Below are 15,155 nucleotides of genomic sequence, written 5' to 3' on the forward strand. Positions count from 1 at the left end.
GTGTCTCTTCCAGATATGCATTTTTTAAATTTGTTTTATCTTTGTGAAGTGAAATGGCTAATTTGTTTTTATGATTGTCTTAAATGAATAAAGTAGTTTGACTGACCATAAAGAAGAAAGATTAGGCAGTTAACATATAAATCAAACACCACCACACAAGATATTATGAATCCGATTAAAAATAAATGAAACAAGACAAACTGCGTCTCCCTTGATAAAAACTATAATTTGTAAATAAGAAGTATACCCATACTCTGCAGTCACAAAGTCAGTGATGTTTGGCAAGTGAAAAAAGCAAGCAATGTCCCTATATAAGCTTTGATATGACATGTGTCATAGTATTATATAACAGTTCACAGTTTAACAAAACTAAATAATATAAAAATATGTTTGAGACCGTGAGAAATCAAGGAAATGTAGGACACAATCTGAAATTAAAATAAGCCTTGATACAAAACATTAATCAGTAGCAGCACTGAACTTCAGTAAATCCTGAGATCATTAACATTCAGAAAAGTCAACACATTGTATATGTGCCACCAAAGCGACCACAGTCAACACACTGTAGATAAAAACAAAAAACAAAAGATCTACCTTCCCCAAAAGGAGATGGCGGAACCGTTATTCTGATCACGTAATACCCAGGCAAAGCATGCGTGTAAGTGTTGTGTATGGCACAGAAGGAATAAACTCAAAGCATGGAGAGAAAGGACAGCCAATACTGCATCTACATCACAACAAAACAAATTAAGGAGGAGGAATAGACATACACTGAAAGGAAGAAAAGGAGAAACATACCAAATCTAGAACAGATATTGCAGGCATAGCGGTCTGCTGCGGGTGGCAAAAAGGAGGGGAAAAAGAAATATGCAGAGTGAAAAAACTACTTAAGACTTGTTAAAGGCAAAAAAGCATCTCCTTCTTTCAAGACTACAGCCAATTTCAAAGAATGAAATCAAAATGAAAGAAAAAAAAAACCAACAAGAAACCAATTCTATCTGCATGATCATTAAAACGAGTTACAATACTGCTACAGAGGCGAAATAAGCCTCTATGCAGACTAGCAGTCAGGTTACATTCAATAATTTCAGTGTTATGTCATCTCTTCCAATTAAACGACCAGATGTCAATGGGCAGACATACTATGTTGACTGAAAACAATAAAACTTTTCGGATTAAGTATGTTTCTTGATACAGATCACATCTTTAGACTACCAAGAATGCAACAGAGCTGAAAGTATGCTACCTTACAGCCAAAAGAACAAGTTACTTACCTTCGGTAACGATGTATCTGTAAGAAACATTAGTTAGTTAGATTCCTCACCTTAGAATATCCCCAGGCGTCAGACTGGATCCGGAAGATTTTTCGTCAGCAATACCCCTTGCGCGTTGCTAGGCGTCGTCTGCGGCTCCGCGTCCGTCGTCGGCGTCGTGCGCCGGAATGACGTCGTCGGAGTACTTAGATGCCGCCCTCGCGCGCTGACGTCAGTTCTTGTACATAGCTTTCCGCGCCAGGAACGCAGAGCCATGCAAGAGACCGACACTGGTGCCAAAAAAGTCTAGGGCCCTGAAAGGGATAGCTTTAACCCTAGATGTCAGTTCGCAGAACGGGGAGGATGGGTGGGTCGGTGAGGAATCAACTAACTAATGTTTCTTACAGATACATCGTTACCGAAGGTAAGTAACTTGTTCATCTGAAAGAAACACGTTAGTTAGATTCCTCACCTTAGAATAGATACCCAAGCAATACCAACCCCGGTGGTGGGTCTGCGAACCAAGATCACACCAGAAAGACCTGGACGACAGAACGGCCAAAGAAGCCATCCCTCCGGACTTGGCTGTCTAGGCAATAGTGCCTGGCAAACGTGTGCAGCGAAGCCCACGTCGCCGCCTGACAGATGTCCTGCAAAGGGACTCCCCGTCCCAAAGCAGTAGTAGCCGCCGTGGCCCGAGTAGAATGGGCACGCAGCCCAACAGGAGGGTCCTTTTTCGCCAAGGAATAACAGATTTTTATACACAAAACGACCCACCGGGAGATGCTTAGTTTGTGCAGAGCTTTTCCCTTCTTTGCACCCATGTAGCCAACGAAAAGCTGGTCGTCCACTCGGAACGGTTTTGTGTGGTCCAAATAAAAGGAGAGCGCACGTTTTGGGTCCAGACGGTGGAGCCGCTCTTCCTCTTTGGAAGGATGCGGAGGCGGAGGCGGAAAGAAGGTGGGTAAGGTGACAGATAGCCCAAGATGAAAGGGGGTCACCCCTTTCGGTAGAAAGGAAGGACGAGGCCGAAGGACAACCTTGTCTGGATGAACAGATAGAAAAGGAGGCTTGGACGATAGAGCCTGGAGCTCACTCACCCGTCTAGCCGAGGTGATGGCTACCAGGAAAGCAGTCTTAAGAGTTAGAAGACGAAGAGGGCAATTGTGAAGAGGCTCAAAGGGAGCGCACATCAGGAATGTTAAGACAAGATTCAAGTCCCACTGAGGAATTACGAAAGGGACAGGAGGGAATGTGTGAGTAATGCCTTTAAGAAAGCGTGACACTACAGGGGACTTGAAAAGAGAGGGCTGATCAGGAAGCCGTAAGAAGGCAGAGAGGGCAGCAAGATAACCTTTTAAGGTGCCAAGGGCAGAGCCCTGCCGGGCCAAAAAAAGAAGAAAGAGGAGAACCTCAGAAAGAGGGGCGGAAAGGGGATCCACAGCCTTTGCTGTGCACCATGCCACAAATTTGTTCCACCGGCAGGCGTATACCGTCTTTGTGGAGGGACGCCTGGCTGCCAGAATGATATCACAGACTTCAGGAGGCAAGTCAAATGGCATCAACTGCTGCCGCTCAATCTCCACGCATGGAGGTGGAGGCTGGACAGGTTCGGGTGGAGGACCGTCCCCTGCTGCTGCGACAGAAGATCCTCCCGAAGGGGCAGACGTATCAGAGGATCGGTCAACATACTGAGTAGCTCGGGATACCAGTACCTTTGTGCCCAATCCGGAGCCACCAAGATGACTTGGGCCCGGTCGCGCCTGATCTTCTTCAGCACTCTGGGCAGAAGTGGTATAGGCGGAAAGGCGTACAACAGACCGCAACTCCACTCGTGACGAAAAGCGTCGCCGAGCGAGTGCCGCCTTGGAAATTCCAACACGCAGAACTGCTGACATTGCACGTTCTCGTCGGTGGCGAATAGATCTAACCAAGGCTCTCCCCACTGCTGAAAGAGACCTTGCGCCACCTCGGAGTTCAGACGCCATTCGTGATCCATCATGCACCGGCGGCTGAGTTCGTCTGCTCTGGCGTTCAGAGAGCCCGCCAGATGTTGAACCACCAGGGTGATGCCCTGGTGTTCCAGCCATGTCCAGAGGCGCAGAGCCTCCTGACAAAGGGTCCACGACCCCACCCCGCCCTGTTTGTTGCAATACCACATGGCGGTGGTGTTGTCCGTGAACACCTGCACGACACTTCCCCGGACAGAGGGAAGGAAGGCTTTCAGTGCAAGTCGGATCGCTCTCAGCTCCAACAAGTTGATGTGGAGGCGAGACTCCGCCGGAGACCAGAGGCCTCTGATCTCTGCCTCTCCCATATGGCAACCCCATCCCAGGAGGGACGCATCCGTCACTACGACATGCTCCGGTAGGGGTAGGGAGAGGCTCTTGCCTGTGACCCAATCGCGGTCCGTGAGCCACCACTGCAACTGCTGTGCAGTGCCCTCCGAGATCAAGACATGGTCGGACAAGTTGCCGTGATGCTGGGCCCACTGAAACTTCAGGTCCCACTGCAGAGCCCGCATGTGCCGCCTGGCGTGATGCACTAGTAGGATGCAGGAGGCCATCAGCCCCAGAAGCCGCAACACTAGCCTGACCGAAACCCAGGATAGAGGCCGAAAGATGGGAATCAGGGCCTGTATATCCCGGACCCGCTGTTCCGGTGGATGAACCCGGAACTGCGCCGAATCGAGAACCGCTCCGATGAAAAGGAGCTTCTGAGAGGGGCTCAGGTGTGACTTCGGCACGTTGATGGAAAACCCCAGCAAATGCAGGAGATCCGCCGTAGTCTGGAGGTGGGAGACGACTGCCTGGGGCGAGCCCGCCTTCAACAACCAGTCGTCGAGATAGGGGAAGACTGGAACCCCTGATCTGCGCAGATGAGCTGCGACCACCGCCATCACTTTCATGAACACCAGAGGGGCACTGGTAAGGCCGAAGGGGAGCACGGTGAACTGAAAGTGCTCCTGACCCACCGTGAACCGCAGGTAATGCCGGTGGGTCGGCAGGACGGGGATGTGGAAATATGCGTCCTGCAAGTCCAACGCTACCATCCAGTCTCCAGGGTCGAGAGCAGCTAGAACCTGAGCCAAAGTTAACATTTTGAACCGTTCCTTCCGGAGGAAGGCATTGACGTTCCGGAGGTCCAAAATAGGGCGTAGGCCCCCTTTGCCCTTCTTGGGAACCAGAAAGTAGTGGGAATAACAACCACGACCTACTTCTGGGCTCGGAACGCGCTCGACGGCCCCCTTGGCCAAGAGGGCCGAAACTTCCTCGTGGAGAAGATTCAAATGATCCCCCGAGATACGGTGGTGCTGCGGTGGCATGGCTGGAGGGGTCGTCTCGAAGGGGAGGGAGTAGCCCCTTCGGACGATTTGCAGCACCCACCTGTCCGACGTGATGGACCGACCGCCAGTGGAGCAGGTGATGGCGAACTCTGCCGCCCACTGGCGTGGAATGGGCCTGAAAGCTCGGACTAGGAAGGCTTTGAGGCGGATGCTGCCGGGGTGGATGTGGACTGACCACGTCGTCCTCCAGTACCGCCTCGGCGGAAACCACGTCCGCGACCTCGTGCAGGCTGGTTCTGCGGCCGGTGGCTAGGCGGACGTGAGGAGGTGCCCCTTCCTTGGCCACGAAAGGAGCGAAAAGCGGAAGTTTGTGGCCGCGGGGCCGAGAGGCCCAAGGACGTGGCCGTAGCCCGGGAGTCCTTGAAGCGAGCCAGCGCACTGTCCGCTTTCTCACCAAAAAGGCGAGCGCCATCAAAAGGCATGTCCATGAGGGTGCTCTGGACATCCCCTGAAAAAGATGTGGCCCGCAGCCAGGCGTGACGTCGAAGATCCACTGTGGTAGAAATCGCCCTACCCAGCGAGTCCATAGTGTCAAGCCCACATCGGATTGCATGGCGCGCTGCATCTCTCCCATCGGCCAGGGCCAAGGAAAGCCGCGCCCGGGCCTCATCCAGGCACAGTGGCAGCACGTCCTCCACCGCATCCCACAGAGAGTGGGAATAACGGTCCAAGAGACAGGCGGTGTTCAAAGACCGCAGGCCCAAACTGAGCGAAGAGAACAGCTTCTTACCAAACTGTTCCAGTCTCTTGGAATCCCGGCCCGGAGGAGCGGACGGGAAGGAGGATTGGGAGGTAGAGGCCTGGATAACCAGACTCTCGGGGTGGGGTGTTGGGACAGAAAACTGGGGTCGCCCGGAGCAGGGCGGTGGTGCCTGGCAACGTTCCTATCCACAGGAGGGACTGTGGAGGGCTTGGACCAGGTGCCCTGCAGAACGTCAGTGAGGGCCTCATTGAATTGCAGCAGAGGCTCAGTGGAGCATGCGGCAGACTGAAGCACCTCAGTGAGGATGTTAGTCCTCACAGCCACGGCAGGCAGCTCAAGCCCAAGGGCTTCGGCCGCCTTGCGCAGCACCACAGAAAAAGCTGCACCCTCCTCCGAAGCCACAGTCGGAGGAGAGAGGAATCCAGTGTCCGGTGAGGTATCCAATCCACTGGCCTCCCCCAGTTCATCTGCCCAGTCCTGAGAAAGGTGCCCCTGAAGGGCCATAGGGTCGTCAGACCCCTCCCATTCGCCCCCGTCATCCGATTCCTGGTAAACAGGAGGAATGATCGGAGCCGGTCGATAGACAATATGTGTCTCTAGCGGCGTCGGATGCGACATACGGTGGCACTGCGGTGGCATGGCTGGAGGGGGTCGTCTCGAAGGGGAGGGAGTAGCCCCTTCGGACGATTTGCAGCACCCACCTGTCCGACGTGATGGATCGCCAGTGGAGCAGGTGATTGCGAACTCTGCCGCCCACTGGCGTGGAATGGGCCTGAAAGCTCGGACTAGGAGGGCTTTGAGGCGGATGCTGCCGGGGTGGATGTGGTCTGACCGGCACGTTGTCCTCCAGGTTGGTTCTGCGGCCGGTGGCTAGGGGGAAGTGAGGAGGCGCCCCTTCCTTAGGGACGAAAGGTGGAAGTTTGCGGCCGCGCGGCCGAGACACCCAAGGAATTGGCCATAGCCCGGGAGTCCTTGAAACGAGCCAGCGCACTATCCGCCTTCTCACCAAAAAGGCGAGTGCCATCAAAGGGCATATCCATGAGGGTACTCTGGACATCCCCCGAGAAAGAAGTGGACCGCAGCCAGGCGTGGCGCCGGAGCGCCACCGTGGTGGAAATCGCCCTACCCAGCGAGTCCGTGGTGTCTAGTCCACACCGCCTGGGAGAGACGTGTCCGGGTCTCCTCCAGGCACAGGGGCAGCACGTCCTCCACCGCCTCCCACAGAGAGTGGTAGAAACGGTCCAAGAGGCAAGCGGTGTTCAAAGACCGCAGACCCAAACTCAGGGAAGATAACAGCTTCTTTCCGAACTGCTCCAACCTCTTGGATTCCCGATCCGGAGGAGTGGACGGGAAAGAGGATTGGGAAGTTGAGGCCTGGATAACCAGACTCTCGGGGGTGGGGTGTTGGGACTGGAAACTGGGGTCGCCCGGAGCAGGGTGGTGGCGCCGGGCCACATTCCGATCCACAAGAGGAACTGTGGAGGGCTTGGACCAAGTGCCCTGCAGAACGTCTATGAGGGCCTCATTGAACTGCAGCAGAGGCTCTGTGGAGCTTGCTGACGGTTGAAGCACCTCTGTGAGGATGTTAGTCCTCACGGCCACAGCAGGCAACTCGAGCCCCAGGGCTTCGTCCTCCTTTGCGCAACACCATTGAGAAAGCTGCACCTTCCTCCGAGGCCACAGTCGGAGGAGAGATGAAACCAGCGTCCGGGGAGGTGTCCAGACCACTGGCATCCCCCAGTTCGTCTGCCCAGTCCTGTGAAAGTTGGGCCTGTCTGGCCATAGGGTCCTCAAACCCCTCCCAGTCGCCCCAGTCATCCGATTCCTGATAAACAGGAGAAATTATCGGAGCCGGGCGGTAGATGAAAGGCACATCCATCGGCATCAGGTGCAGCATCGAGTGGCGCCGCGCCGGCATCGGGCCCGGACCGGGGCTAAAGCGGGGAACGGCGTTGTCCGGGGACGGCGCCGGAGGCGGAACCGGTGTCGGCGCCGGCGGAGGAGGCGTCGTGAGGTCAACCGGCGCCGGCAGAGATCCAGGCCTGGATCCCTCGGGGACCTGCGGCGTCAGGACCGAAGACGTCGACGGCGCCGGAGCCGCCGGCACGCGAGGTCGCCCAGTCGAGCCCGCGGGGCCCGAATGCACGCCGGCAGGCATCGACGGCGGAGCCAGGCCGCTCATGGCCGAGAGGAAAGCACTGACCTCCGCCGGAGTCGCGTCAGTCCCAGGGACCGGCGAGTATGGAGACGGATGCGGCTCCTGCGGAGCCGCAGGGGTGGGACCACCCAGACCCTCGGCCGAGTCGCGCGACCTGCGAGGGTAGTCCTAAGAGCGGTGTCGCTTCTTGGACTTCTTTGATCGCTTCGACTTACCCGAAGACTTCGAGCCCGACGAGCGATGATGGTGGCTGCGGCTCCGCGACCGGTCCTTGGACCTCCTCCTGGACCGGGACCGTGAACGGCGCGGAGCCGAGTGCCGAAGCTCGAGAAGCTTACGGGACCGCTCCCACCTAGCTTTCGAGGTGAAGGCCTGACAATCGAGGCACGACTCTGCGTCGTGGTCAACCCCCAGGCAGTAAAGGCACCGGCGATGGTGGTCCGTCACCGACATCAGTCGATGACAGGAGTCACAGGCTTTAAACCCAGGCTTCCTACCGGCACCAGAGTCGAGTCGATAGAAGACCAAAAAAGTTTAGTCAAAAAGTGACTAAGGGGTAAACTCTTCCCGGATCGGCGCTGTCTGGCGCAGAAAAAAGAAGAACTGACGTCAGCGCGCGAGGGCGGCGTCTAAGTACTCCGACGACGTCATTCCAGCGCACGACGCCAACGACGGACGCGGAGACGCAGACGACGCCTAGCGACGCGCAAGGGGTTTTGCTACAAAAATCTTTCTGGATCCAGCCTGATGCCTGGGGATATTCTAAGGTGAGGAATCTAACTAACGTGTTTCTTTCAGATAGGAGTACTGGCAGATACCCCTCAGCCCAGCTGCTAGGAACAAAACTGCATTTTCCACACCCTAAGGCTTGTACCATTTTAAAGTGATGCCCCTTGGCCTTCATGGTGTCCTAGCCACTTTTCAGAGGTTAAAACAAGTTACTTGCCTCTACACTGTGGTTCTCCAGTATTGATCTCTTTTATAGATTCACATGCTTGAATCGTCCCTGTCGTCGTGGTGGGAGTCCCAGGAAGTTTCAAGCATGTGAATCTATAAAAGATACAATACTAGAGAAAGAGGCAAGAGAAGTGCAGACAGAAGCAACCAAGGTGCAGAAAGGGGCAAGAGAAGTGCAGAAAGGGGCAACAGAGGTGAAGAAACAGGCAGAAGAAGTGCAGCAAGAGGGAACAGGGGTGAGAAAGAGGCAAGAGAGGTACAGAAAGAGGCAAGGGGGTGCAGAAAGAGGCAAGAGGGGTGCAGAAAGAGGCATGAGGGGTGCAGAAACAGGCATGAGGGGTGCAGAAAGAGGCCAGCTAAGTACAGTAAGAAGCAACAGAGGTGCAGAAGGAGGCAAGAGAACTACAGAAATAGGTAAGAGTTGCAGAAACAGGCACGAGAGGTACAGAAAGGAAAGAGGGGGGCAGAAAGAGGCAAGAGGGGTGCAGAAAGAAGCAAGAGATGCAGAAAAAAAGCAAGAGATGCGAAAAAAGCAAGAAAAGTGCAGAAAGAACCAACGGAGGTGCATAAAGAGACACGAGAACTGCAGAAAGAGGCAAGAGAGTTGCAGAAACAGGCAAAACAGGTGCAGAAAGAGAACAGGGGTGCAGACATAGACAAGACAGTTGCGGGAAGAGAGGTGCAGAAAGAGGCAAGAAGGGTGCAGAAAGAGGCAAGAGAGGTACAGAAAGAAGCAAGAGGAGTGCAGAAAGAACCAACAGAGGTGCAGAAAGAGGCAAGAGGGGTGCAGAAACAGGCAACAGAAGTGCAGAAAGGAGCGATCGAGTTACAGTAAGAGGAAAGAGAACTGCGGAAACAGAGGTGCAAAGAGAGGTGCATAAAGAGGGAAGAAGGGCGCAGAAAGAAGCAAGAGAGGTGGGGAAAGAGGCAAAATGGGTGCAGAAAGAAGCAAGAGGGGTACAGAACGAAACAAGGAAACTGCAGAGAGAAGCAAGTGAGGCCCAGGAAGAGGTAAGAGATGCAGAAAGAAGGGAGGTGCACAAAGCAGCAAAAGAAATGAATTAGAGAAAGAAGCAAGAGTGGTTTGCGCACAATTAGTACTAATTTAACACCCACATTTAGCAATAAATAACAAGAGACCATTCCAGGTCTTCAAAGGGCCTCCCACCATGCTGTAACACTTGTTGCTGCATTTTTGGTAACATTTGAGCGGTTGTTTTTATCTGAAGATTATGCAGCAGATGATGAATTATTTGGCAAATGCAAAAAATGGCTAATTAAGCAAAAATCGGTGCAGCCGGACAGTCGCACAATTCCAGTGGCCCTGCTCATACCTCCGACTACGTCCAGAAGTGCTCCTCAGTGGGTCTTCTTTTTTGTCTCATTGATTATATAGTTTAGCTTCTATGGAAAAGAGCAAGACTAAACCGAAGGTTACCACTCCACAACACAGACTACCATACCACATAATTACTTTCCATAAATCATAATCCTAATCTACAACATTCCTATACACTAAATACCACATACTTTCTATCCACAGAATTTCACTGCACAACATATCACATAATTCCACTACACACAAAGTACATGCACTCCACGCCCAAAAGAGTTGTAAGAACATTTACATTTTCAACACCAATAGACCTAACTTTCGCAAATGAGAGACCTATTATATTGCAAATGCTTCTTTAACTAGTAGTCATGTTTAAAGATTGGTGGAGAAAGGGGTCTGGGCCTCCGACCAGCGCTCAGGAATTCCGCTGCATATCACTTACAGGAGGTACCAGGAGGGTTTCTTGCCCCCCTAAAGTCCCTCAGCAGTAAAGTGGACTTCATCCCCCTACCAGTAGTGCGCAAGGAGGCGCATTTGCAGAGTGGTGGAGAAAGGGAGCGTGGCCTCCGAAGAACTCTTAGCAATCCCACTGTGTTGGACTTACTGGAGGTAGCAGGAGGGGTAGTTGGCCCCCCAAGGACATGCACTCCACGCCCAAAAAAGTTGTAAGAACATTTACATTTTCAACACCAATAGACCTAACTTTCGCAAATGAGAGACCTATTATATTGCAAATGCTTCTTTAACTAGTAGTCATGTTTAAAGATTGGTGGAGAAAGGGGTCTGGGCCTCCGACCAGCGCTCAGGAATTCTGCTGCATAGCACTTACAGGAGGTACCAGGAGGGTTTCTTGCCCCCCTAAAGTCCCTCAGCAGTAAAGTGGACTTCATCCCCCTACCAGTAGTGCGCAAGGAGGCGCATTTGCAGAGTGGTGGAGAAAGGGAGCGTGGCCTCCGAAGAACTCTTAGCAATCCCACTGTGTTGGACTTACTGGAGGTAGCAGGAGGGGTAGTTGGCCCCCCAAGGACATGCACTCCACGCCCAAAAAAGTTGTAAGAACATTTACATTTTCAACACCAATAGACCTAACTTTCGCAAATGAGAGACCTATTATATTGCAAATGCTTCTTTAACTAGTAGTCATGTTTAAAGATTGGTGGAGAAAGGGGTCTGGGCCTCCGACCAGCGCTCAGGAATTCTGCTGCATAGCACTTACAGGAGGTACCAGGAGGGTTTCTTGCCCCCCTAAAGTCCCTCAGCAGTAAAGTGGACTTCATCCCCCTACCAGTAGTGCGCAAGGAGGCGCATTTGCAGAGTGGTGGAGAAAGGGAGCGTGGCCTCCGAAGAACTCTTAGCAATCCCACTGTGTTGGACTTACTGGAGGTAGCAGGAGGGGTAGTTGGCCCCCAAGGACATCCTTGGGGGTCAACCACCCCTCCTATTACCTCCAGTAAGTCCTACACAGTGGGATTGCTAAGTCCTAATATTTATCTGCTGGGGGTTCTTAGGGGCCAACTAGCCTACCTGTTGCCTCAAGTAAGCCCCACACAGTGGTATTACTGAGAGGTGGACAAAGGCCAAGCCCCCTTTCTCTACCACTCTGCAAATACGCCTCCTGACACGCTCTTGGTTGGGAGATAAAGTTCCCTTGCATCCTGAGGATCCCTGGGGCCAACTAGCCCTCCTATTATCTCTAGTAAGCCCCACACCGCTGGATTGCTGAGTGGTCAGAGGCCATGCCCCCTTTTTACACCACTCTGCAAACGCGCCTCCTGGCGCACTGCTGCTTGGGGGATGCAGTCCACTATAGCCCTGCGGTTCTGAGGACACAAGAGGACCTCATCGCCCCACCAGCAGTGTGTCAAGAGGCACTTTTCCAGAGTGGTCTAAAAAGGGGTGTGGCCTCTGACCACCTCTCAGCAATTCCACTGTGTGGGGGTTACTGGAGGTATCTGGTGGGTCAGTTGGCACCTAAGGACCCTTAGGATTCAGGGGGACTTAATCCCCCAAACCAAAACGCGCCATGAGGCGCGGTTGCAGAGTGGTGCAGGGACGAGGCGGGGCCTCCGGCAAGATGCCGGCTTCTCTTTTCTGTATTCTTATAAGAAGGGGGGCTGTGTGTCCCCCCTTCCCTTAATACTTTTTGGGCACTGGGGACTCCATCCCCCAGTGCCCGAGCCATTAAAAACAATACAAATAACGAGAAGCGGGTAGCACTGCCCCCTTCCCATAGACTATTTCAGCCCAGGGGACCCCATCCCTTAGGGCATGGCCATTTCTAATTTTGTTATACCTAAATTTAAAGGATGCGGGCTGCAAGGCCCCCCTCCTCAGGCCATTTTCGGGCCCCGGCACATTATTTACTAAGCTCTAGGGAGGTGCGGTCCCCAGGCTGCGGGGGCCCCATGGACCCCTGCTACATAATTATGTATTGCTCCCGGGACCTGGCCCACCCGGGGGTTTAAAACAAATAAAGCGCAGGACTCTGCGCTTCGTTTTCAATTCTTTTTTTCTGCCGGATTCGTGGACCCTACGCGAACCATGCCAATTTTTTTTTTTTTTAAAGGGTTCTTTTGGCCCTCGGGGAATCCCTTAAGGAGGCCTAGAGGGCCAGGGTGTTCCTAACCTGCCCACTTTTCTTATTTGTATTCGTTTTTTCACCTTTTTTCACAAGATGGCTGCCAAAACTTCCTAGTTTGAAGTGTTGGCAGCCAATCAGAGTCAAGCTCGCTCGGGAGGGAGGGTTTGCGGATCCACCGCAGTCACCAGATAACAATATTTTTTTATGTATGTATTTATCTCTCAGAAACTACTTAACGGGTTTACAACATTAAAAAAGGTCACTTTCTGAACCAAGAGCTACCTTTTTGCCAAATTTGGTGTAATTCTGTTCAGCAGTTCGGGCTGTAGCTTGGTCTTTGTTTCCTATTGAAATTAACATGGAGAAAACGTGTTTTTGGACCCCCCTTTTTCCTCGGACTGCGATTGATGAATCACCCTGAAACTTTCAAGAAAGGAGCTGACCAGAGCAGGGCATTAGTTTTAAAAATTTCACGAATATTCGTTTAACGGCACCAAAGATATTGGTAAATCAAAAAACGCTTTTCCCATCAAAACTAAGTCCTAACTAGAACCACCTACTGGCAACCGCCAGTAGGAGATGTATATATATATATTTTTTTTTTAATGGCTTCGCCACAAAATATCCAATTCCACTCGGAAAAGACGAACGCGGACCCAAAGTTTCTAGTGCAAAGGTGAGTTTATTCCATGCCTTGCATCTCCGCCATTTGTGTTTCAGCCCCACACGGGCCTTGTTCACATGATGCGTTGCTTAATGTTTAACCAATATTTTAAGGGCCAGTGCATAACATTACGTGTACAAACAGGTAACTTGTTCATAGATATGGAAAAAATACTTATAACATTCATTTTCTTATAAGCGCTAAAACAAAAGTTACACCATGTGCAAATGAGCATACATTATGAATCAATAAATACGTAAAGGTACCTATAGATAAATATAAATGTAAACATTGGACCTGATGTGTGGCATTTTAAATCTATTAAAAGATTCTTAAATAGGAATTGCAAATGCTATAAATGCCACTGTTTATAACACTATATTCGATGGATCGATGGATTTAGGCCCAGATCTCTGTACTGGGGTGAATGTATGACATTGTTCTGCATTCTGTCCATCAATAGTTCTTTTAACACTATATTCTGGTCATAAATATACCACGATCCATATTGCACATTTTGAAAAAACCCTTGAGTAAAACAATAATAAACACGAAAGATTATCAAGGAAAGTGTCACTATGATAATGAATAGCAAACACTTTTTTTTGGTTTACCACAAATGATAGAAACATTCTTATATTGGAATCAGGATGATATGCTCTTTGTGTTTATGCTGCTCTCCAAAATTGAGCCCAAGTGGGCTTGCAATCAATCCATATCTTATTATAGTCAATATGTGAAAAGTACAAAAGTGTCACCCTATTGAACCACAATAGGTTAAAAAAAAAAGTGGCAAATGCCATAAATTAATAAATAGGTAAAAATCCTATGACTGAGGGGTTAACATGTATAGAACAAACAGGGAATGTATTAATATGTGTATACATATACACTATCTCTTATATAGAATACTGGTGCTAACGCAACCCAAAGACTGTATATTTTGTTGACCGAACTAGCTCATTATAAGCAAGTATAACAATCTTCACTCGCATTGAGCCCTAAAGGTGTCTTAGTATCGAGCTCCAATATGTACCTCGTTTCTAAAAGACGAATATAGGCTTCGCGATTTCCTCCCCTTCTCAGGGGGGAATGGTGTCAATAGCAAAATATTGTAAGTGTACTGGGTTGCCATCGTGGCTCTCTATTCAAAGTGCCTAGCCACTGGGTAGGCTTGATCCTTATTGGTGATTGCCCTTATGTGCTGGAGTATCCTCTTGTGCACTGGCAGTTTAGTGCTGCCTATGTAGCATGAGCCACACAGACACTCCCGCACATATACTGCATAATCTGTTTTGCAAGTCAGTCTTTTGCTGATAGGTATAGGGTCTGACTTGAATGGGCTGGTATAGCATGTCTTTTTGCATGCAAATTTACATACTTTGCAAGTTGGGCATTTGATAAATCCTTTGTGTGGGGTGAGCCAGTTAGTAGGAGATCTGAGTTCTGGACTGTTCTTAAGAAGGCTATTGCTCATGGACCTCACTTTTCTAAACGTCAGATCAGGTTTTTTAGGCAAATAGTTACCTAAAATCGGATGACTAAGCACAAGGCTCCAATTTCTATTTAGTATTTTCCTTGAAGCCTGGTGCTGCCTATTGCAGGTCAGAATCACTCTAGATGGCTGTTCTGGATGGTCTTGGCCTACATCCTGCTGACTAGTTTTAACTGCAAGGGCCTGTGTTCTGGAAAGTGACTTAATTTTATTGATGGCCCGGGTCCTGATGCTTTGTATCAAATGACGTGGGTGATGACTTTTAGCATGTATTACGGTTACCAGCAGTGGGTTTATGATATAGTCTGGTTGCAATGTTGTCATTCTTCACAAAGACCTCCACATTAAGAAAATAGACTGAATACTTGCTAATGCTAGCAGTAAAGTGGAGGTTTAGAAGGTTGTCATTCATCTGTTCGATAAACTGGAGAGCGCACGTCTCAGAGCCCCTCCAGATTAGGAACAGATCATCAATAGAACGCAACCATATGGGTACATGCTGGTCTGTTGTGTCCTTAAATTGCACCATGAGGACCTGCTCCTCCCACAGCCCCATATGCAAACAGGCATAGCTGGGAGAAAAGCAGCCCCCCATTGCAACTCCCCTAGTCTGCTGGTATATTTGGTTGTCAAAGAGGAAGAAGTTCTGTTCCAGGCATGTA

The 15,155-nt window shown here is 50.7% G+C and overlaps 1 protein-coding gene across 16 annotated transcripts in view; it reads right to left on the reverse strand.

Moving 5' to 3' along the window:
• AFDN (afadin, adherens junction formation factor) overlaps positions 1-15,155 on the reverse strand; it is a 1,598,291-nt gene that overhangs the window by 319,144 nt on the left and 1,263,992 nt on the right. For 8 of the 16 annotated variants that reach the window (XM_085611910.1, XM_085611908.1, XM_085611904.1 and 5 more), the window contains one exon: positions 799-834. The exons of the other annotated variants lie outside the window; for them this stretch is intronic. In XM_085611910.1, coding sequence (XP_085468036.1) covers positions 799-834 — 36 coding nt within the window. The remainder of the gene's footprint in view (positions 1-798; positions 835-15,155) is intronic. 16 annotated transcript variants of the gene reach the window in all.

Source organism: Triturus cristatus, chromosome 6 (assembly GCF_964204655.1).
Source record: "Triturus cristatus chromosome 6, aTriCri1.1, whole genome shotgun sequence".
Classification (NCBI taxonomy): Eukaryota; Metazoa; Chordata; class Amphibia; order Caudata; family Salamandridae; genus Triturus; species Triturus cristatus.